Source organism: Athene noctua, chromosome 4, assembly GCF_965140245.1.
Source record: "Athene noctua chromosome 4, bAthNoc1.hap1.1, whole genome shotgun sequence".
Classification (NCBI taxonomy): domain Eukaryota; kingdom Metazoa; phylum Chordata; class Aves; order Strigiformes; family Strigidae; genus Athene; species Athene noctua.
Window position 1 is genome coordinate 83,933,982 of NC_134040.1, and position 22,827 is coordinate 83,956,808.

The 22,827-nt window shown below is 45.9% G+C and overlaps 1 protein-coding gene across 4 annotated transcripts in view; it reads right to left on the minus strand.

Moving 5' to 3' along the window:
• The window catches only part of NR3C2 (nuclear receptor subfamily 3 group C member 2), a 220,181-nt gene that overhangs the window by 10,987 nt on the left and 186,367 nt on the right, over positions 1-22,827 (minus strand). For all 4 annotated transcript variants that reach the window (XM_074905916.1, XM_074905915.1, XM_074905917.1 and 1 more), the window contains 2 exons: positions 8,506-8,636; positions 3,673-3,830 (listed from right to left, as the gene is read on the minus strand). In XM_074905916.1, the coding sequence (XP_074762017.1) occupies positions 3,673-3,830; positions 8,506-8,636 (289 nt within the window). The remainder of the gene's footprint in view (positions 1-3,672; positions 3,831-8,505; positions 8,637-22,827) is intronic.

The window sequence follows — 22,827 nt, forward strand, 5'->3', positions numbered from 1 at the left end:
GGTCTGTGCCGTGGCAGAGAAGGGCCACGCTGCGTCCCCAGACCGACGCCGTGGGCCAGTGCTGCTCCATCAGCCGCCGGTGCTGCCGCGCAGCATCGCGCAGATAAGCGCCGTTTTGGTGCACGGCGGCAGCCACGGAAGGACAGGGCAGGCTGCAGGCAGGCTCCGAAGGCCTACGTGTGCCAAACCCTGTTTATCTTGTCTGCTCGGGATGGGTTTGGATCTCTTTATTTTTCGGTTGCGCTCTCGGTGCTTTGAGGGTTTATGGATCATTAAATAAAGTTGCTGATTTTTTCAAATACTTAAGTGCCTACCTGGCCTTCTTGAAAATTTATTTTTTCCTCGCCTCGGCACTTTTCTACCTGCACATATGTTCACTGTGTGGATGAATGATTTAGTATACTGAGCAATGTAAAACCACCTTGTTTGGGGTGTTTTTTTCTTCCTTCTATTATATAAGCCAAGCAGACTGCAATTGATATTCTCATGCGCTTTACTTCACATAGTCCTCAGAAAGACTACTTAAAAATGAGGTTGATGAAAGCAAGTGTAAAGGTGCAAAGGAGCAGTATTTTTTTACTGTTTCATCGCTACACTCAGGTAGAGCAAACTCCACGAATGGCAAGATGCTGCTCTGCTCTGATGGAAAAGCTGGAGGCAGCAGGAGGGCTGAGCACGCATCAATTCTGCACCAGCCCCTTCGGGCTTGCGGCTGCAAATGCTGTGGCAGGCAAACATGAGGCCTCAGCACCAGTTAGACCACCCAGCACCAAATACATTCTGATCCTCTAAAATTATAATGGAAGATGTTAAAAATACATAGGTGACAGGTGAAGAAGCGTTCCTTCCCTACTAAGGAATCAAGCAAAAAATTTGCATTTACATTGATAGAATGGAGAAATTCTGCACTAACAGGCAGTGTAGGGGGAGAAGAGTAATTCTCACTTCTCATTAACGTTATCACCTTCTGAATTTATTCTGGTAGACTCCAGAAACAACAAAAACAAAACAGTTTTAAAGAGAAAAATAAACAGTCTCCAATATTCTCTCTGAAAGGAAGCACCATTGTGCAGACAACCGGCCTTTTTAACGGAGAATGCTGACAATGGGATTTTCTTTAAAATGTCCTTTGCAAGAAAAGTGCTCTATTAAAACAAAAGTAATGTAAAAATAGCTTAATTAAAAATTAAATAAAATGCAAGAGCAGTCTGCTTCCTCTGGTTTGTTCAGCTCCCAGTGGTTAATGCTGTGTTTTGGAAAATGTCTGTAGGACACAGCAGCATTCTCAGTTAAGTGCGACTGTCATCCAGTCACCTTAACCACACACGCACCCGTTTAAATAACAAATGGTAGACGCTACCTGTTCTGAAGAGGATTAGAAAACTCCCCCAAAGCAGGGATTTGTTATGCTGCCCCGAGGTTCAGATGTGAGTATCTTGCAAATGATTTTATCACCCATCCCCTCTCTTTCCACTAAAACACTACAACTTCCTTTGCTGGCATCGAGCAAGTGAAACCCGATCTCTGAAGAATGAGCCATTACTGCAGTACTAATAATACTCTCCCCCTGCCTCCCACTAAGATTTGCAATGTTTTAATGAACAACAGAACAATATTTGAAAAATAATTCCATATGTACATTCTGTAAACAGACCTCGGGCTCTTATACAGATTTGACCTGAAGTGCATTGTACTGTACTGTCTACAAAAATGAAATTTAAGTCGAGTACAAAGCAGCACATTTATATGCAGGCTCTGAAAACAAGTGCTGTAGGTTCTTCATGCGGCAAAGTTACTTCCCTGCCCACCCAGGATGGAGTAGGACGGTTTTCTCCTTTGCTGCAGTTTACCAGCTTTTACTGAGAGGTGATCAGCCTGTGCTGCTGGGTTCCAGCCTCCGCTCACGGGACCCTTCCTCTTGCACCCAAACACGGTCACTTGCTGCGCCATGGCACAGTGGAAACGCCCTCAGCTTGAGGAGGCCGTTACAGCTGGGTAATGGCTTCCTCTGTGGGGACACCAGGCTCTTATAGAGAGCACACAGACATGCCCCCGCTGCTGCTCCAAGCGTCTGGAGAGGTAGATCTCCGCACTCCCCATTTTACTGGCTGGAACTGGGTTGCTCCCAACTCAGCAGCCCAACGTTACAGATACCCCCTTCTGAAATGGCAACTGGTTCCCCGTACGCTAGGCACCTACCACAACCCTTCAGAGTCACTCTGGGCTGAAGCACCAACAGCCTGGGTGTTCACAGAATCATCCGGGTTGGAAAAGCCCTTGCAGCTCCTCCAGCCCAAGCATGACCCTCCCCCTGACCGTTCCCAACTCCCCCAGATCCCTCAGCGCTGGCTCAGCCCGACTCTTCAACCCCCCCAGGGATCCCGGGGACTCCCCCCTGCCCTGGGCAGCCCATTCCAACGCCCAACAGCCCCTTCTGCACAGAAATCCTTCCTCAGAGCCAGCCTGACCCTGCCCTGGGCAGCTTGAGGCCATTCCCTCGGGGCCTGGCGCTGGGGCCTTGGCTCCAGAGACTCATCCCCCCTCTCTGCCCCCTCCTGGCAGGGAGTTGCAGAGGGCCAGGAGGTCTCCCCTCAGCCTCCTCTGCTCCAGACTGAACCCCCCCAGTTCCCCCAGCCGCTCCCCGTATGACCTGTGCTCCAGACCCTGCCCCAGCTCCGTTGCCCTTCTCTGGCCACGCTCGAGTCATTCAATGGCCTTTTTGGGGTGAGGGGCCCAAAACTGAACCCCCTCACCGAGGGGCGGCCTCCCCAGTGCCGAGCCCAGGGCTCAGATCCCTTCCCTGTCCCTGCTGGCCACGCCAGTGCTGACACAAGCCAGGATGCCATTGGCCTTCTTGGCCCCCTGGGCACACTGCTGGCTCCTGTTCAGCCGGCTGTCAATCACCCCCCAGGTCCCTCTCTGACCGGCAGCTCTCCAGCCACTCCTCCCCAGGCCTGTAGCCCTGCTGGGGGTTGTTGTGGCCCAAGGGCAGAACCTGAAGTGTTCTTGGACTGAACTTTTCGTTTTCCATGTCATTCATCACACCTCACACCTGATGCAAGTTAATAAAACACCTCACAGTGGAATGACATAGGGTGGTAGAAATAACATAACGATGCAGTGAATCTTATACTTGAAAACCTCAAGTAAAACTTCAAATACCCAAAGATGGCTCCACGGTCTTAATACATCTTTTGAAGTCATCATTATTACCATCCCAGCTGTAAAAGATCACCAAATGCATTCCACATTTATTAGCACGTCAGGCAGACGAGATGCGCGACACACTAACCCGGCGCCTTTCGCTGAGAAGCGACTCACAGGATACTCTGCGTGGTCACAGCTAACAGTGCCTAACTTTGGGTCACAACTAACATCACTTCCCTGCTGACGAGCCTCTGACCCCACTAAAAGGCCTTAAGAGAATCCCTGGAGGAACGCACTACCATTTAACATAGGAGAAGGCAGCAGGACCCAGCCCTTAAGGACTTGTATTTTCTTATTTTACTTGGTAGTTGTCCCTAAATTCATCTAACATCTTCTCTCAGATGTTCCTTCAAAAAGAATTTTTTTTTTTCCTCCCTGTAATTAATACAGTTCAAAACTACTGGTTTACCTTAATGGAGAGATTTTTGCTTAACTTGTCTGCACTCCCTGAGGAGTTATACTTACATCATGCATGGAGTCAAGAAGTTTAGTCAGTTGGTAGAATCTCTGCCAGCTTTGCCCAGAGTTACTTGGACATTTAGTTACCATCTTCTTTAGTTCTTTAATGTAATTTGCCCTCATTTCTTCAAATGCAGCTTGGCTTTTGAGACCATCCTTGGGAACTGTCATTGAAAAGACAGTCTTATATTAATATTAACTGTTATTGCTTATTCTTCTTATGTGCATACTTAAAAAGTTACACTAGTTAATGGATGAAATAATTAAACCTTTAAGCAAAGTCCCTAGTTTTACAGACATTGGTAAGGAATCAACAACATCATACAGATTTTCAAGTGATTCAAGCATTCTCTCTAGATCTGCGATTGCAGAAGCTGTGGCAGGGGATAAGATAACATCTCAGAAACATGACACATGCTAACCTCATGCTGAAACTGGTTTTAATACAACCCAACCACACACGCACACACACACAAAAAGCAGACGGATCGAGGATACTCTTTTAGAAGTTGAAAACGTGATTTATCATTCTTGCATGATTCCCCACACTTGGCAGAGGAGGGGAAGGTACAGAATTACAGCTGTTATGTGCAGAAATGCCAGACCAAGCGACACGTTTTTCTGCCATCAGGTAACATCTAAAATTTCTTTGAATGTTAGTAAGCATCTGCGTAACCCCTGGAACAAGCAGCCATTATTCTGCATGAAACGGAAGACTTTATTTTCCAAACGGGCATCCTGAGCCAGTGTTTGACCACGACGTACAGCTGCAGGCATTTCTCGTGTCCTATCAAAGTTCCCATCTGCCAGAGGGATCAAGTCACAAATGGGCTAAAAGTAGAGTTTTCTGATGCTTTTTACTGTGGCTGATATCAGCAAGGCTAATTACAAGAGCAAATAATCTGTTCTTTAGAGACTGCAAACACCCTTGCACTCCAGCAGGTTCTGCCCCAAACAGGAATGTCTTATAGGATCAGATCTCTAGGAAAACCCCAAAGACGTTATTAACAACATTACTCAAAATGTTCCGTTGTTTCAATACCTGGACTGGTTAAATACTGCTTAACCATCACATATTTTTCTACTTGGCATCTCTTAATGCTAGTCCACAGGAGGAAAATAAAATACTACACTCTACAGGAGTGGGTTTATTTTCTAAGCAAGCCAGAAAGCTCTGTCAGAGCAAGCTAAATAAGAAGTTACTTATTAAAAAAGGAATTTAAAAAAAAAATAGTGATCTTCCAATTTAGCTTACCCTGACTTAACATCATGAGAGAAATTGTCTTGTTCACCTGTTCCCTTTTCTTTGAACCCCTGTGAGTGAACTGCCTTCTATCCCGCTGCCACCACATCGTAAGCATGGAACAACTGCCCAAACAGCTCCAGAGTAGAAGCTTTCAGAAAAACCACCAGTATCTTCTATCATCAGTATCTACCAGAGCAATTTAGCAATGGAAAACAAGGAGGAGCTCTACCACCACATGAGCAGCAAGGACTTGCAAACCATCAAGTGCTGGAAGGGGGCACAGGAGGAATCTTTAGAAAAAGCCTAGGAGATAACACACCGACCTGCCTACCACCCGGTTAACATTAGGTATTTATGTTACATGAACATATAATGCCATTTTTAAATTCTAGATGCTGAATCTCTCAGTCAGTCAGCTGACAGAAGAAACTGTCTGGAACAGATGTGCAAATTCAGTTCAGGCTGAATGAATACAGAGACATCAATCAAGATGAGTAAAGCCCTCAGAGCATACTGTGGTCCTTACAGAAAATGCACGGGCTTTACAGTTCCGTTAACATTTACAGGCCTGTATTCCTACATGCTGCTTAAAGGCTGTTAGAGACGCTCTTTCTACTACTATATATTTTACTGTTCTGTCTGAAAATTATTATACCGTCACCCCAGTCGGATTATTAAGAAAGAAAGACCACAAATAAAGAGAACTCAAGCAAAACATGAAATTCTGGAGGTTTGCCCAGTGTTTCTTATTTTACTTATTAAATGCAGCAATGCTTTTGGCAAGCTCCCAAAATCTATGGTCTGTGGAAAGCAAGAAAACAATTGAGTTGTAATGTGTGGTTTCTTCCACATGTAAATGGAGTGAAACTTCCTTGATGTGGTCATCACGAAAGTTTCAGAATAACTTGTACTCCGCTTATCACACGATTCAATAAAAAAATTTAAATGAAAACAAACCTTTTCTGTCATAAGGTTGTATCAAGGTGCAATCATTCGAAACCAGGTTTGCTGCCCTTCACATGACACTTCCTGAGGTATATCACTGTCTTCATTTCCATTTTGCTCTCCTCTCTCTCTGACAGAAATATCCTGATTCTCCCAAAACAAACTATATTTAGTAGGTTTTCTAGCGACTCTGGCATGTGTTTCAAAGGGCTCCAGCTAGCCAAAGTTAATTGACCAGGCTGATCTCGCCTACTAGATTCTCACAATAACTCAAGTCATTAGTTAACACTCTCAAGAGGGCAGAATAATAAATACCTAGCTTAACGAATTTTTGCCACTTTTTAGAATGCCTTTAGGCTCTTTTTCTAAAGATTCTCCCCCTTTAGGGCTGATTAAAAAGTAGCAGAGCCAGATCTCCAATCCAGACACTTTTCAGAATCACAGAATCCTCTGGGTTGGAAAAGCCCTTGAAGCTCCTCCAGCCCAACCATGACCCTCCCCCTGACCGTTCCCAACCCCACCAGATCCCTCAGCGCTGGCTCAGCCCGACTCTTCAACCCCTCCAGGGATCCCGGGGACTCCCCCCTGCCCTGGGCAGCCCATTCCAACGCCCAACAGCCCCTTCTGCACAGAAATCCTTCCTCAGAGCCAGCCTGACCCTGCCCTGGGCAGCTTGAGGCCATTCCCTCGGGGCCTGGCGCTGGGGCCTTGGCTCCAGAGACTCATCCCCCCTCTCTGCCCCCTCCTGGCAGGGAGTTGCAGAGGGCCAGGAGGTCTCCTCACGAACATATTGGGAGCTAGACCCCCTCAAGCACATCTACTTTAAGCACCACTACTTGCTTCTAGAAAGATGGCAAGTGGCCAACTTCAAAAAAGCCCATTTACTCTCCAGAGCTATCCTGGAGTATATCAGCTCCCCACAGTCCCAGTTTCACCAGCAGACCTCAAACACTCAGTGGAGTGGGACCTGGGGGTCAGCCCCTGTGGACCAGGACACATGGTGCTCCCCAGCCAGCAGAATCCCAGAACCATCTGGGTTGGAAAAACCCTTGAGCTCCTCCAGTCCAACCATCAACCTCACTCTGACCGTTCCCAACTCCCCCAGATCCCTCAGCGCTGTGCATCATCTCTCCTGACCTCAGGCAGCTGGAACGGCTTCAATGGGAGGGAGGGAGGGAGACAGCCATACCCCAAAAACTTACAGCCCTAGGAGGTTTCTGTTAGTGGCTCCAAATCCCCTCCAGCCGGGATGGGAACTGCAGCTTGGCGTCCTTCAAAGACAAGCACTTTAACCACAGAGCTACCGGCTGGGTGGGATGGGCAAGGCCTCAACGAAAGGCACCGCAGACAGGGAGAAAGTGCCCGTCCCATCACCTCGCCTGAAGGAGCTGCCACTCAGCTTTGCTGGAAATCCCTCCGTAGGCACCTAACTCTGCCTGCAGCCAAGGCGCCCGTGACGTGGCTGGGGGCTCGGGAGGTCCCGGGGGCCTCAATCTGCCGCCGCGTCCGTTGCCCATTAGTTGTTTCGGCGATAAGCGCCTCTCCCAGTGTCGCGCAACTAACGGCTGTTGCTCGTTTCTTCTCCCATCACCCCATCTTCTGCCCCAGGAAGCTGAGAGAAGACAGCAAGATCTCCAAGGGCGCGCTGGGCTCCGCTCGCCACCCGACGGGGAGATGCTCCGTGCAGCACGAGCCCAGACAGCCCCCGGCCGCCTCAGGCGTGCGTCCTGCCGCCAACAGCTCGCGAGCCAGAGCCAAAATAAGCGCAGCCGCCCCTTTGATCTCCCGCTCCTCCTCTCCCCACGCAATGCCCCCAACATCCAGCCTCCTTCTGCTGGGGAAATTCTTGCCCGGTGAGCTCACTGAAGTGACATCACGAACGCCCACCAATCGAGCTGATGCGCTGTCTCACCGTGATGTCACTGAGTGGATCCCACAAAAAGGAGCACGATTATACAGAAGAAAAGTTTGTTTACAGCCAATTGGCTTTTTCAACAAGACTGATAGAAGAGTAATGAACATACTGCCTCTGCATTTATACAGTTGTGCTCGGATGGGAGGTTTTCAATCTTTTCAGTCAGATAAGATCAAGGGATCTGCTAATTACTACACAGTGCTGTAGCACACACCAAGATGTAATTTTGTATCTTAAGAAAAGTCAAAGCATGACACTCGAGAGAAAAATAAAGCATGCACTGTCATTTTTTAAAGTTTCAGAGCCCTGTAAAAAGGGCTTACAATTCTTAATTCACTTGGCATTGGAAAATCACTCATTTTGCAGCACAGGCAACGTACATCTTTTGATCTTGAAGCTGATGGCTTTGAGGGTTGAGTGGGGTTTTCTCCCCAATCCCCACAGCTGCTGCACTTCTCAGCACGCCTGGGTGATTCAAGCAGTTCCCAGACAGAGGGGGGGCAAAGCCCCTTGCCTGGCCACTCCTGTCCTTCCAACGCACACGACACATTCAAACTGCAAAGACACTTCCCATGCTAACAGAGAGCGAGATCTGCAGATAAACCTAAGACATAAAATCAGGTTTATTCCTGTGGCCCTGCTGGAAACAGTCTGGTTCTTTTGTTATGTCGATTAAAATTTGTGAATTGGAATGTTTTCAAGTATTCCCCATGTAACCATGAATCTAACTTACCTGTGCTTAACAGCAGCAAAACTTTCATTATAGTGTACTCCTCAAAGCTAAGCTGCAAGCGAACAAACTGCAGACTGATCTGGTGCATCCCCTGGCACAGTTCAAACATAGCGGACTGGCGCATCCGTTCCCTGCAAAGAGAAAAAAAAAAACAAAATCCAGAGGATAAATACGGGAGAGCACAAAACGTGCCTGGGGTAGCCCACGCCTGAGGAAAGAGAGGTGTGACCTGAAAACCAAGCACTGATCGTGCAGAGGTCAGTAAGACACACCGCAGCTGCAAAGTTCAGGTTAGGTGAGGGAGCTGGGGATGACTGAGACGAAGCTGGAGCCCTGCCAGCCCTGGAGGGCTGCCGGGTCCCCGTGCTCCCGGGCTGACAGAAAAACCCCCCTGCTTGTGAGCTTTTGGGAACCCGGGCATCACCCTGCTCAACTCCTGCCCCATCCACAACGGATGGCTGAGTTCACTTCATTACCCAGCAGACCACAGAGAGCATTAACATCCAACCCTCCCTAAAAAAAAAAAACACACAACAAAAAAACAGAAAGAAATGTAATCTGAATTTTATACACTGTGTTAATGAACTGGCAAAAGTGTTTTCAAATGTGTTTGAATTGTCAGCGTTAGCTCAGCTCTGCCCTGGCTGATGGAAATGAGCCTGCTGAAGGGGTCAGAACTGGTGCAAGAGGGGAACCTACCCCCACCGGATGCACGTTTTTAAATGGTACATCCCCCATCAGCTGATGTACAGGTGGAAACAGGTTTCAGAAATGTCCAGTGCAGAGATGAGCTGGGGGAAAGGATGGCCACGGACAACAGTAAAACCCATGGCCAAGGGCTCCGTCGGGTCCACGAGCTGACAGGGCTCTGGGATCAGGGATTCCCGCTGTGCCAGCTTGACCCTTCTCATCCCGAATGACACAATCCCATAAAAATACACCTGGCAGGTCTGGGAAACGGGGAAGTGTTTTAACAAAAATAAACCAAACCACGTGACTTCGCGTCACTGCCTTTACGCCTGCTGAGGAATTGGGATGACAACTGCCTCAGCCAGCAGCGCTTACACATCCTTCCCAAGTGACCTCCACTGCAAAATCTCTGATTACTGCTTTTCCAGAAAATGCAAGAGGTTGACCTCCAAGGATGAAAGTGTAGGAGCAAGAAGGAGAAAAGATTTCCCAGTCACTGAAGTTCTTGTTAATATCCTACACTGGACCTCTTATGGGGGCTTCTGCGGCAAACTGTTGCAGTGATCTCTTATTCAAACACTGAAATATTCAAAAATGTTTTTCCCCAAAATAATAATCTAAAATAGTCTGGAATAAGGGAGCATAATAAGACTATCTCATTCATTAATACAAATCTTTGCCTGTTAAATTGCAAAATAATAAGGATACATCCAGATTACTCCTTTTTTCTTTTTCTTTTTTTTTTTTTTCCTTTAAACTTACTCTGATACACATAGCTTCAGACCGTACCTCTCTTCTCCGAGGCAACCCCAGGCTAACCTATCCTGCACAAGTTTAGGGCAGAATTAGTTATGATTTTGCTATGCTTCTAAAGCTGCTATCCAAAACCACAACAGCTACAGCAAAGAGTCACTGAGAACTGCCTGTCTCATTTTGAAACTATGATATATATGTGGGTATTTAGACAAGGCGCTATAATTGTTTGGTGACCACTACTTTTTTTTTTTTTTTTCCTTCTCTAACTGCTCAACAACAATTGTCTATATTTCTTCAAACTTTTTTTCACATAATTGGGGAATTGGATGGAGTTCAGCTAATTATTTTAACCAAGCAACTGCCTTTTCGAATATACAAATTGGCTGGTGAAAGAGAAGAATCATACTGTGTGCAAACAAAGACTGATGTAATCTTCCTGGTGTTTTATTTCACTACTGCCAGAGCAGATTTTATTTTCCTCCTTAATACTAATAAAGCAGACTCCCCATTGTTATATGGGCTCTGCGCTTTTCCCCCGCTCCACCCTCTTCTGGAGACGAAGAACTTCCAGCTTCTTTTTTTTTTTTTTTTAAATTTAATAGTAGTAGTAATGCCACGTTTATTTATTTTTATGATGCATCATGGACTGCAGGGAAGAAAATGAATAGCAGAAAACAGTCTTTGAATGCTTTGGACAGTGACTGTAACACTGTTTGAGAAAAGCAGACTCTGCTGCTGGATGCACACGGGCACGATGCACAGATGCCACTTGCACACTCAATGCTGGCCACGTGCTACAAATGCACACAGAGTGACCCTGAGCAATGGGGACTGGGTGAAACAGAAGAGGATTTGCAGAATCAGAAGATGTCAGATGCACACAAACTGGCATTTCTGAAGCTGCTGTGCTGGGCGTCCCGCTCCAGGCCCAGGTCTGTCTGAGGCTGGTGGCTACTGCCCAAGGCTCGCGGCCAACCCAGCACGGCAGCACTCGGATCTCTCCGGTGTCTGGACATGCCCTTAGTCAGGAACGGGGGGGTCCTTCATGTTTGGCCATTGCAAGACTCAGCCTACCCCCCTTTGGACACATCACCCTAAACACCCAGCGGTGCTAAGGGCTGGAGAGCTGCCGGTCAGAGAGGGGCTGGGGGGGGTGAGAATGAGCCAGAGGGTGCCCAGGGGGCCAAGGAGGGCAACGGCATCCTGGCTTGTGTCAGCACTGGCGTGGCCAGCAGGGACAGGGAAGGGATCTGAGCCCTGGGCTCGGCACTGGTGAGGCCGCCCCTCGATTCCTGGGTTCAGTGTTGGGCCCCTCACCCCAAAAAGGCCATTGAATGACTCGAGCGTGGCCAGAGAAGGGCAACGGAGCTGGGGCAGGGTCTGGAGCACAGGTCGTACGGGGAGCGGCTGGGGGAACTGGGGGGGTTCAGTCTGGAGAAGAGGAGGCTGAGGGGAGACCTCCTGGCCCTCTGCAACTCCCTGCCAGGAGGGGGCAGAGAGGGGGGATGAGTCTCTGGAGCCAAGGCCCCAGCGCCAGGCCCCGAGGGAATGGCCTCAAGCTGCCCAGGGCAGGGTCAGGCTGGCTCTGAGGAAGGATTTCTGTGCAGAAGGGGCTGTTGGGCGTTGGAATGGGCTGCCCAGGGCAGGGGGGAGTCCCCGGGATCCCTGGGGGGGGTTGAAGAGTCGGGCTGAGCCAGCGCTGAGGGATCTGGGGGAGCTGGGAGCGGTCAGGGGGAGGGTCATGGTGGGGCTGGAGGAGCTGCAAGGGCTTTTCCAACCCAGATGATTCTGGGATTCTGAAACCAGCCCGAAGTTCTCTTGCCTGACATGTTGTTACCGTCCAGAGACCAAATGGCTGCAGCCACCCATGAGCTGACCCACAGACACTTAGAAAAAAGACCCCAGAGAGTGATCTCCCTCCCGCTGCTCCTGCTCCCCTACCTCTTCCCAAAATTATTAAATCTGTGTCTAGGACACGGTGGCTCCTAGCTGACCTCTCCCAGGAGACTCAGAGGGACACATACTGAATTTGAAAGGCAAATGATATATAATAATATTAAAAATAATAAGTAACATTTGTATTTTACAAAAATACATTTTAACATGTATCTCAGACTGCCAAAGACTGGAAGGATTCAAAATAAGAACAGGCGATTATATCCGTTATTCCTTTTGCAGGACACCACAGTTAGTTTCTGCAGCTGCCACCATCCCTGCCTGCATCTGACCTCCACAGGCACGAGAAATGCCAGACCTTTCATCCGATACCACAAGCCACACAGTAAACAAAACAAAACATTTTGAGGTTTTGTCTCAGGTTTCTTATGCTTTCACTAAACAGTGTGGCAAAACACTCTCTGTGATGGCTAACCTGAAGTATCCTGACTCAAAACCATTTTTTTTTTTTTTTAATACACTGCACTCCACTTTGTGACATTTTTTTCTACCTTACATTTTTCTTTGTATTTGTTTTGCTTTTATATCATTGCCTAAATAGAAGAATTTTTTTAAAAGTTGGGTGGGTTTTTTGTTGGGTTTTATTTTTTTTGTTTACCTTCAATCTTTTATCTAATAAATACTGACCTCTTGTTTACCCTCAACGAAAACCTGATGCTGTTGCTTGTAGTGTGATAAAATTATACACAGAACTTGTTACTAAGTGGTTTATTTAGCATACAGCAAACCTGTAATTTCAAATTAGCTTCCCTCCTCAAAAATCAATTCAGTTGATTTAATACTTATTTACAAACTATTGCTAACTACAAATTATGTTAATCCATAACTGTTTAATGTAAGATAAACATTTTGTGGAAGAATTTACAGTATTCAATTTTGCATTTGCTTTTTAACCCACACAGTGTAAAATAAGAGTCTACAGAGCTTTTGGAAAATTCAGATGCTGACATTGCAGATATCCCAATACCGTGAAAGTAACAACAGAATAAAAACAATAGAAATGGTTCATGTATTAAAGGAGATGGGACACACAGAAATTAGGGCATGTCAACATAACATGAACAAAGTTATTTCTTCCTTACCAAATGCCTCATCTAAGAATAAATACCATCAAGTCATCACAAATGCCATTAACACCATGGGGAAAATTAAAACAAACTTCTGTGTTGCCTCCCACTCCCACCCTTTTTTCTTTTTTTAAATGAAAAAAAAATAATTGAACTCCAACCAACCGAATCCAGTTCTACCTCTGACACAGCACCTAAACACACAAACTTCTCAACATGTAAAATGGAGGATGTGAAGATCTGGAATATAAGGGCATGTATCTTTATGGGGACATTTAAGAAGGTAAGTACATTTAACTAATAAAAGGCGTGGAGCCAAAGCTCTGAATCTGCTGCGCGGATACGCATTCAAAAGTGGTGTCATTAGCTCAAGTTTAGCTTAATCCTCCTTCATAATAATACGCTTTAAACTTTACACCTTAAGTTAATCCATCTTAAGTTCCCCGAGTGTCTCCTTACAGGCTTAATTTAATGCCCAGCTCACATTCTGCCTGACCTTTCCCGCAGCAGCGTGGGCAGGTGGAGCAGCCGCCACCAGCCCTTTCCCCCAGCTACTGCTCTTGCCCCACTTCTGTCTGCTCCTGCTGAGCCTCTCTGGCCACAGGCACCTCATGTGAACTGCTCACCGAGCTGCTCACCACATCCTCACTGGAACTGAGCTGCTGCTGCTTTTCCCTCCGTTCCCCCAAGGGGAAGAGAAGGTGGGCACCTCCACCAGCGAGGCCCTCCGAGGCACCTCAGCCGCCTCGATGGGGAGAGGGGTTTTATTCCTGCTCTTGGGTTTCTCTCAGCGAACCGCAGCGAACGTGTTCCTAGATGAGAAACTCTCCCTGCGTTCGTCTCCTCTTTCTGCTCACTTGATCTGGGATCTCCCCCAACCCCACTCAATCTCTATGGTCTTGCCTCGCTCATCTCTGCCACCCTTATTCCCAGACTGACTCGGGATCTTCCTTCCACGGGCAGGCTGCATGGAGACCAGCTCTGCGGTACCGGCCCAACACCTCAGCCTGCTTCACCCTCAGCACCTACCCACGGAGAGCTGAATACACGGGTGAGAAAGTGGCAAACCAGCCCAGCTCCTCCTGTTCCCCTGCTCCGTGGAAGCAGCTGTCCTTTCTTTTACACAGGGGCAAGCAACGAGGCAAACGGCTCGAGCATCCGACCAATGTCCCCAATCACCAGGGGATGAGCCACTCAGCTCCAACAGAACTGCAGGATTTGAGCAGTCACACTACAGGAGGAGGGACGGTTTAAGGAAGCTGTTTGAGACAAGGCACCCTAAATACCATACCAGCCATCTATCGCATCAATACCCTTACGTGACCTCCACAGAAACAACACAGCCACATCAAAAATTGTGAAACTACAGGCATGCTGGACAGAAACAACTTGTTATGAATAAGTAACTCATAATTTATGAAGTCGTCATAAAGTCTGGTATTGTAAAACCCCTTGTTGAGGATAGAAACTGCACCTCAGCTGACCGTAACCAAAAAGAGGAACCCACGCATCAAGGAATATGCACTCACAGGCGAAACTCAGCCCCAAACCAAACCCGATACCATGCTTTATTTACTTTCTCATGGATACTATTCAAAGCCACAGCACAAGGCATCTTCCTAAATTAGACAGGAAAGTGAAGAAAGGAAAATCTGTGGTGGGTGTTTTGAATTTTCATCAGTATTCAAGTGGCTTGATGATAATCCCAAGAAAAACTGGGCAAAGGCATCCCCTTTCACAGCACCTTAGAGGAACAAATGTTTAGGCTGGCTTAGTCCTTTGGCCTCTACAGCTCAGAAAAGACTTAGGAAAAGACCACGCAACACTTGGAGCAAAACTGTGATGTCGAAGATATTATTTGTATTTCCGGATCTTTTTCCCCTATAAGAGCTGCTTCCAATTTTATTTTCAAGAGCCTTTCCCTTGCTAGACTAAAACCTATATGCATTTGAAGACTATCGTTTAAAATTATTTCAGGGAAATTCCAAAAGCATATTACATTGTATCAAAACCAAAACAAATAAAGAAACAAACGCAACCCAACAAGAAAACCTGCCGAAGGCCTGAAGGTCAAAACCAGTTTGGAAGCCTCAGAAAGCAAGGTGTGCCTTCCACCATGCCAGAAAGGGTCAGTTTGAACTTGGCAGAGAGAGGAGTGAAACATGACCAGAGACCTTTAGTGCCAGGCAGGTAAGTTGTGGATCAAGGGGGCAAAAAGACCAGGGACATGGGATCAGAGAGTCCCTTGTTCAGCTGCTCAAACCATCTAATCAGAAAAGTCCTTGGCCTGAATTATCTTACCTGCCTTAGGAGGGGTTCACTTGTCTGGAAGAAATTTTGAGGTTCTTGAGGAAAGGAAAAAATAAACATATTATCATAACAACAATTTAACCTTTCTTGAGGGAGTATTCTACTTCAACAGCTCCATCAGGAAGAACAGTGAGAACAGAATGACACTACCTAGCACAAAACTGAACCTATTCTTCCATGTCACTGCCCTGCTCTGTGTGCGGCCGCACTGGGAGACACTGCGCCTCATTCTGCTCCACAGACTGTACCCAGACACCTGTCTCCCACCCTGAATCCATTATAAATGCAACCAAAGTCAGCAGTACTGGAGCAGCGTCATTAAGTTATTGCACTGATCAAAATCCAAGCCAAAATACATGCAGAATTCAGGCAAAATTCAATTACGACTTTTCATTCAGCACTTATTTCTTATTCAGCACTTTCTAATCTCTGCTCACTCTGCAAGCCACAGCAGAAAGACAAGAAACATACTCCCTTCAACATACTGCCTTCAACTCTTGAAGCTTTAGAGCCATCTCCTTCCAGGAAGGAAAAAATACCTGTTACCTTGCAGCAATGGCAAATGTGGGCACTCAATCCTGTCAAAATTAATGGCAGTTTTGTCATCAGTTTCTACTGGAGAGAAATTTGGATCATGCCCATTTTTCCTTGAACTTGTCAGTAAGCCAGCAGAAATAAATACCCCATCTTTGGCACCAGTAACGATCTCCTCCTCCTCCTCCTCCTGATAAGGGAGCAGATGCTCTCCCTGAGCAGTAAGGGATAGAGAATTCAACTATTACCCTGCAGTTGGTTAAACTGCCATGGATAAACATAGGCTGAGAATTAGGTGGTTTAGTGCTAGTCTAGAGGTAGCATAAAGGTGACAGCCACAGATGACCACCCTGCTGCCTACACAAGCGATGGTGGATCTCAGCCAGGTTACCCCATCACAGCCCCTGGCTGCCTGCTCTATCGTGCTGCTGGAAAACACTGTCTCCACACCAGGCCCAGGGAAAAAAGCAAACAAAACATAAAGTGCCGCTGCCTCGGCCCCGGTGACAGTCTGGGTTTTCAGCACAGCCCTACACTCCCAGGCCATTCAGGCCGACAGCGCAGAACTACCTGACATTGCCCACGTCCATGCTCCGTCACATGGAGGCAGGCAGGTACCAGCAGTCGTGTCTTAAAGCCAAGCTGCAAGACCTGCCACCAAATGTCACTCAGCTGCTCCTGCTGCCCTGTCCTACCTGACTTTGGCCACTACTGACAGTCAGCATGGCTTCTCTCTAACTAGAAGATGGGGAGAAAAAAAACCCCTGTGCTCTGTCGCAGCAGCAAGGCCTTGGCACTACCTTTTACTTTGAAATGAGGTTTTTATGGCAAGATCCTGGTGCAGGAGCAGGGAGTTGGCTTAAGAGTCCTAGAGATGCCTCCTGCTGCTGTCTTCCTGCAGGAATAGTATCAGCACTGGCGTGGCCAGCAGGGACAGGGAAGGGATCTGAGCCCTGGGCTCAGCACTGGGGAGGCCGCCCCTCGCTGGAGTGGGTTCAGTGTTGGGCCCCTCACCCCAAAAAGGCCATTGAATGACTCGAGCGTGGCCAGAGAAGGGCAACGGAGCTGGGGCAGGGTCTGGAGCACAGGTCTGCTGGGGAGCGGCTGGGGGAACTGGGGGGGTTCAGTCTGGAGCAGAGGAGGCTGAGGGGAGACCTCCTGGCCCTCTGCAACTCCCTGCCAGGAGGGGGCAGAGAGGGGGGATGAGTCTCTGGAGCCAAGGCCCCAGCGCCAGGCCCCGAGGGAATGGCCTCAAGCTGCCCAGGGCAGGGTCAGGCTGGCTCTGAGGAAGGATTTCTGTGCAGAAGGGGCTGTTGGGCGTTGGAATGGGCTGCCCAGGGCAGGGGGGAGTCCCCGGGATCCCTGGGGGGGTTGAAGAGTCGGGCTGAGCCAGCGCTGAGGGATCTGGGGGAGTTGGGAACGGTCAGGGGGAGGGTCATGGTGGGGCTGGAGGAGCTTCAAGGGCTGTTCCAACCCAGAAGATTCTGTGAAGTTCTGTGAATTTGACATGCAACAGGAGAAAGCTGCTCCCTGCAAGGAAGCACAAGTATGCAAAAAAGAGAAATTTCCTGCTATAAAAGTTGCTCAAAGAAGTCCTTCAGTAATGATCTCCCCCAAGCAACCCTGCCACAAGAAGTGTAAACCCACCATTACCAAAGTAGAACCTTTAGCCCCACCAGCTTCTCTCCAGATGACTGGGATGCTGCAGACTGAGGGGTGCATAGAGGGGAGCACATGACTTTGGCAGAAGCAGCTGCCGAACCCAGGCCAAAACAGGGATTAGACTGAGGACCTCCAATGCTGAACACTGGTAATCAGGCAAGGAAGGTCATTTCATATTAAAACAGATGTATAGACAGAGCTAGTATTTTGTGGCCTTTAGCGACCCAGGCATACTAACTTGGCAATTTTTATACTGAACTTAAGGGAGTCAGTTCTGAAAATTAGTTTTCTCCCAAGAAAGTCCTCCTGGTGATCCTAGAGAATAGAGTCTCAGGTAACTGATGCTAAGAAATTTAGAGCTGCTTTAAAGTTTCAGCAAAGAGTCCTCCTGTTATATGCCTATCAACAAAGGAACTGTCAACTGTTTGTGGATAATGATTGCTAAAGGAGAGTTTCAGGTCCCAATCAGTAACAGAGAACTTGTGCTGAAATCCAACTTAATAATCAGCCAGTTACGTAAACCTAAAATCCCAAGCACATCAACAGCAAAGAACCCCAAGTATCTGCTGGAATGAACAGTTAATTATGCAGTTAACAGAATGCTGATATCAAATACTCTCTTTTGGTTTGCATTTGCATTCCAAAAGAGACGAATCACAGTTTAAATGAGAAAATACATAATTATGCCTTTACCAAAATGCTTTTTCAATACCACATTCAATAATAAGCGATGATAATGTACACATGACAATAAATACTTTTTTAAAGTTCATCAGAGAAAGCTATCAGCCAGAAAAAGGCGCCCACTAGGTATCATTTTATACATCCATTACACCACAGCTCATTGTCATCTGGAGTGGTTCATCACCAAAACTGCTGCTATATTCTGCGTGCAGCAGCAGTTCTCCTCTTGTGTCAACAATGCCTCAGAAATCAAGACTTTGCTCATGCTGCCATGCAAAGCGTGGCATTTTCTGGAACTCAACTGAGGCGTGCCGCCTTCTCATACCAGTTTAGAGAAACTACTTCCTAATTTTTCTTCTAATCTGGAAGATTAATATTTAACTCTACAGGGGAAGCAGCGAAAGGCAGCACTGTGCATGGGAAAGGCATTTGCAGATGCCACCAAACAGCTCAGTGACGTGCAAGAAGATTAAAGCAGCACTATGTTCAGACATACACTTGAAAGGAACAGATCTCTCTCTACCCTAGCCCTTCCTGCCAAGGACCTCGAGAGAAGTGAACAGACACCCTCCCAAAAGGCCTGTGGATGTCTCAAAGTCATGCTGAGACAATACTAAGAGAGCACAATTATGCCAAGTTAAATGTAAAAATCACTGGGCAAGTCTTCATGCTAAAGTCATAAAAACTAACAGTCAAGCCCCTTCAAACACATCACAAGCTGGAAACCTGCCAGAACATCCAGTGGGCCAACAGATGATCAAGATGAAAAAGAAGTGTTTGAGAAAGATCAGGCCATAGCAGAGAAGTTAAATAAAATCTTTGCATCAGCGCTCTCTGTAAAGGAGTCCAGGAAGGCTCTGCACTGGAGTCTTCCTTTTCAGTAAGTGAGTGTGAGAACTAGTTTCAGATTAAAGTGCGAGTAGAAGAGGGTTTAGAAGGAAAAAAAAAAAAAACCCCACACAAAAGTAAAATGAATAGTAATAAATCACCAAGACCAGATGGCAGCCATCCATGAGCTGTAAAGCAACTTAAATACAGAATTGCTGAACTACTAACTGTGCTGTGCAGCTTATTGCTTAAATTGCCCTTATAAAAGGCATGGAAGGTGACAAACGTGACTGGTTTCTTAATATGGGTCTGGGACTGGGGAGGGAGCACTCGAGAGACCAGAGGCTAGCAAGTCTTGTTTCTGTATTGAGCAAAATGATTGAAAGAGGACCATTAATAGGTAAATAAATATCCCATAAAGGAAGAAAGTCAGTGCAGCTTTGGCAAAGAGAGGTCATGTCTCACGATGGAAGAGTGCTCTGACGATAGCACAAGGATGCTCTGGTCAATACAGGCAACGTCTGTATGATGGAAATGCTTTGCACATGCCAGGTCTAGCTGCATCCCACAGCCATATGGGGTGAGACCTAAGCAAACACCAACCCTCTCCTCCTCCTCTCCTCTGCCCTGGTTTCCACACAAAGGAAACTGGGGCATGCAGCTTGGGCATGGGCTGCAATACTGTCTGTCGGCGTGCCAGCATGGGTAATTACTGGTCTAGGACCTCCCGCACACTGTGCTTTGCATCAGGAGGTGTGTAAGGATGCAATCGCAGCAAAGCTGGATTTTAGAGCTATTAAAAAGATCTCCTGAAAGCTCTTACAGAGAGCTTGGGCTCTTCATGGATTATTAGCAGCTTAAAAATAGGAGACCAAGGGTAATAATAAATGGACATCTCTCACAAGTAATGGAGGTTACCAGGGAAGTCTCACAGAGCCCTGCACTGGTGCCTGGGCTGAAAACTGCTCTCGTACATCATCTGAAAAAAAAAAAATCAGTTCTGTGGAAGTGACAGGGCTTGCTGATGACTCCAGATGATGAAATCAAGAGCTGCCTGCAAAAAAAACTGCTGAGAAACCTTGCGAAACTGTGCGGCAGGCTGACAAAATGGAAGGTGAAAAAAATCACTAATTGCAAGACAGTGCAGACAGTATAAACATCTTCCACCACACATACAAATAACTATCTCTAAATTAACAAATATCGCCCAATAGAGACATAAGTGGAACAGGTTTTTGGGGCTTCTGTCTTTTGAAAACACTTGTTCAGTGCTTACTAACGGTCAAAAAAAGCAAAGGGTGAGAGAAGAAGGGTCGAGAGCAAGACAAAAATCGTAATTTTGAAACTGCATAAATCCACAGCACTCCGAACACAGCATGTCTGTCTGGTCTCCTCCCCAAATTAACACGATGGGCTAGCAAAAGCACCCAGGGAGGAGAGGAGGATGGCCAGGGTAGTGGATATACAAGGGGAGATTAAATTGACTGGCTGATTCGTCAGCTCACAGAAGAAACGATGGGACTTGATGGAGATCTCAAAGTGATAAATGGCATACACAGGACGAAGAGGAATATATCCACTATTACTACAAACAGAAGAATGAAGTGGCACTCCATTAAATTATCAGCTACCTGCTTTAGAAACATCTCCAACAAACAAATATGCATAATTAAACTGCAGAAGCAACTGCCACAGAACATTTTAGATGTCAAGTTTATAAATGTATTCAAAAAGGTATTAGGCAACTTCACAGAAGCTACAGAAGGGTTATTAAGCACAACTGTCCGAATGCAATCTCCCGTTCAGAAAGTACCTGAATCACTGACTGCTGCAACGGGCAAATGAAGCATCATTTCACCCTTGTCCCAGTATTACGCCTTCTTTGCAACTGGGCAATTTGAAGGATGAGAAACTGTGCTAGATGGATCTTTCTTCTGACAGTTTTTACATTCTTACAGATCTCCTTAGAACTACTTTATCTCCTGTTTTCCTTTACAGTTTTCACAGTCTTAACTAAAACGCCCTAGAAATTTTAATAAATGTTTAGAGATAAAGGCATTAAAAGGCTGCGCCTTTAGAAATTTATGCAAAGAAGATGAATCTATTACTTTGCCCAACCACTGACTTGTTTACAAAGAAAAAGCTCAGAAAATCTAGCTGAAGCATGTTCCATCTATTATGTACAGGTATGACAATCGTTCTTCAAAATTTCCGTCTGTGTCTGCGCTACTTTGGGGTGGGTATGTAACAAAATCCTTTCATATACTTCTCTGGATGGGAATTGAGCTGCACTTTATGAAAAAGTAAATAACAGCAACAACGTATATAAAAAATTCACTGATAAAGATATCCACTTCTCACTGCACTGACAGTTTGGACTGTATGAATGCAGTGCTCCTCTCCAAAATAATATATACAACAAAAATCATGCAGGGAGGAATATCACGGAGTGCTTGTTGATCTTTTAACAAGATCAATGATCACAGACACAACTTATTAGCAAAGAATTAACACTGACAACTCTTATCAACAACCGTTGCGGCAATAACTAATTAAAAATTAGGGATTTAGAGACTGTCAGATGGAAGAGATTATAAAAATGTACCTAAACTTAAACACTGCAGGATTAACAGATTGCAAATGAAGACAAAAGGGTTAACACCCATCATCCTGTAAAATGTAAACGGGGAAAAAGTAATCTTTTAAACAATAAAATAAGTTACTTACTGGCTTTATCACCAACTACAGATGATCTAAGCAATCATTCCCCTGCCCCCCACCCCGAGGTATATAAGGTTAAAAAAAAAAAATCTGCTGTTCTTAAATATTCAGCTTATTTTATTACGTTTATCTTCCTGCTGTTACCATAGAAATCAGAATATCAGGAAGACTTATAGGCTTCAGCACTGAAAGGGCACAGAGAGGCAGCTGCATCCTTGCACAGCCTTACGCAACGCCAAATCCTAATGGTCCCAGCTTCTACAAGTGTATTATGAGAGGATATTAGGAACATAATGAAAAGACAATGAACGTGCTATTTACTACTAAAACGCACATAATTAATAAACGCAGATTTTAAATAAAATCTTAGCTATTCAGCTGAGCTACATCTTAATTCTTAATTTAATTTTACGACTTTCCTCAGTGTTACAAAATCCTCTGCCCATTCACATCCCACGACGTGCACATTAGCACAGAAACTTCAGAGAAATCCCCATGTGCTGAAGCTGTTCTTCTGCCTCTCTCTACCTCATTTGCTGTACATCAGCTTTCTCATTTGAAAAATGTGTTCTCTATTTTTCATCTATTGCTAATGTCAACCTCTGCCTGCTTCTAAATTTTAAAATTTCACACTTTAGGCAATCACCAAAGACATAGCATGAAATATCCTTCCAATGCTACACTTTTATCTTACTGAAAGTTAAATCTTGCACTTTAAAGGGAAGGTTTATATTAATTTGTAGCAACCTCTGTTAGTTTGTTAAACTACATTATATACATAGTGTTATTGGGTTATTTAAAAATATCTGGAGTAGATGATTGAATTTTATAATGAAAAAGACATCCATATTGCTCTACAAACTAGAAAAGTAGCCAGTAGCATCACAGTTGCCCGAAATGGCAATAATGACAAGACAGCTACTTCTTAGTTCAAAATCCATAGCATGAAGCTTCACCTTATCACTCAAAAGCACCGACCAATACGTCACTCAGTATATTTTGCTCTTAATATTTTCTACATAATATTCAATAAACTGCAGCCTTTACTGAAACCTTTCTGCTGTAAGGACTGAGCTGCATATGATGTAATACAGTAACTACAGAGATGGAAAAA